Source organism: Octopus bimaculoides, unplaced genomic scaffold (assembly GCF_001194135.2).
Source record: "Octopus bimaculoides isolate UCB-OBI-ISO-001 unplaced genomic scaffold, ASM119413v2 Scaffold_197887, whole genome shotgun sequence".
NCBI classification, from domain to species: domain Eukaryota; kingdom Metazoa; phylum Mollusca; class Cephalopoda; order Octopoda; family Octopodidae; genus Octopus; species Octopus bimaculoides.
The window spans coordinates 3,198-4,757 of record NW_026403233.1 but is presented as its reverse complement, the minus strand read 5'-3'; the positions used below and the strand labels follow the sequence as shown (position 1 = coordinate 4,757).

At 38.0% G+C, this 1,560-nt stretch overlaps 1 protein-coding gene across 1 annotated transcript; it reads left to right on the top strand.

Moving 5' to 3' along the window:
- The first annotated feature begins 291 nt into the window (after window positions 1-291).
- Window positions 292-783, top strand: LOC106882238 (uncharacterized). Its single transcript, XM_014932843.1, has one exon. The coding sequence runs from the start codon at window positions 292-294 to the stop codon at window positions 781-783; it is 492 nt and encodes a 163-aa protein (XP_014788329.1).
- Window positions 784-1,560: the final 777 nt, after the last annotated feature.

Sequence of the window (1,560 nt, the reverse complement as noted above, 5' to 3'; positions counted from 1 at the left end):
TCCAAACTCGAAGATTCCATCCGTCATATAGGAATTCATCTCTAAACCAAGATTGTAGGTTTTAACCCACTCTAAGGAACCAAAATTACACCAGTACGAACAACCCAGACCCTGAAATAACCAAAACTCCTCCAGTAGGCCACACCAACAACCCAGACCCCGGAATAACCAAAACCCCTTTAGTAGGCAACACATCAATGAGGGAAAGATCAACACATACCAAAATACCGCAAGCAGAAGAACCCCCAGAAATCATTTTTTAGGCCAGGGCAACAGAATCCACGACACCAGATGGTACACACCAACCCTGAAAAACCAAAAATAGTGAATCTCTCAAACCTAAACCTGTCGAACCAACAAATCAAAATCCTTTCAAAAGGACTAAAATTCACTCCAACTCCACAATACCCCAACCTGAGTGAAAAACAGGATGATGTCTCACAATTTTGCAGAAAATTACGCCTCGCAGAGGAATATTTTGACAAAGAAATCAATAGTAACGAATCAATGGTTCGTAACAAGAGCAATTATAATCCCATAAAAAGTAGAAACAAAACTTTGGACAAATTTTATGACTACATTTCAAACTTCCCTTATAGTGAACTTCCACAACCTAAACCCAAACCCAACACCAGTAAAAGGGAGTGGGAAATCATCTATGAGTTACGAAACAATCATTACATCACAATCAAGGAAGCAGATAAGGGTAATATTGTCGTCATTATGGATACAGAACAATACAAAGACTCTGTATCTCACCTCTTACAAGACTACCCACTATGAAAACAATAAAAAACAATGACCAAATTAAACACACTCATTTGCCAACATCGAAATAACTTAATAGCAAAGGAATGCAACTACCTAGCAAACTTTAATTGTAAAACCAGCATCCTCTATGGGCTTCCAAAAATCCACAAGAGCAAAATTATTACCGAAGCTTGCAAAAAGTCCACTTCAACCTGCATCACTGTACCACATCCTACTGATCTCAAACTGAGACCAATTGTGGCAGACCCAAACTGTGAAACACACAGATTAAGTAACTTTATCGATATCCTCTTGAAACCAATACTTAAACACATACCAAGTATTGTAAGAGATGATCTGGACCTACTAAATCATCTCCCCAAACATACCAATAAAGACATTTTCATTGTCTCCTTTGATGTAATAAACCTTTACACAACGACCCCACATCAATATGGACTGGAAGCCATTAAATTCTGGCTAAAAAAATACCCCAATGAGGTCCCAGAAAGAATAAAAAAAAGAATTCATCATCGAGGGCCTTAAGTTTATCCTCCAAAACAACTTTTTGAATTTTTATAATAACACCTACAGACAGGTATCAGGGACTGCAATGGGTACTAAAGTTGCCCCTACTTATGCAAGCCTGGTGATGGCCTACCTAGAATTACAAAACTATGAAGAATCCAAAACTAAATACAGCCTGTCTTTCTACAAATACCTGTTGGAGAATTGGAAACGCTACTTGGATGATTGCCTCATCCTATGGTCACACACACTCGACCAAATCATTGATTTCAAAAACTTAAT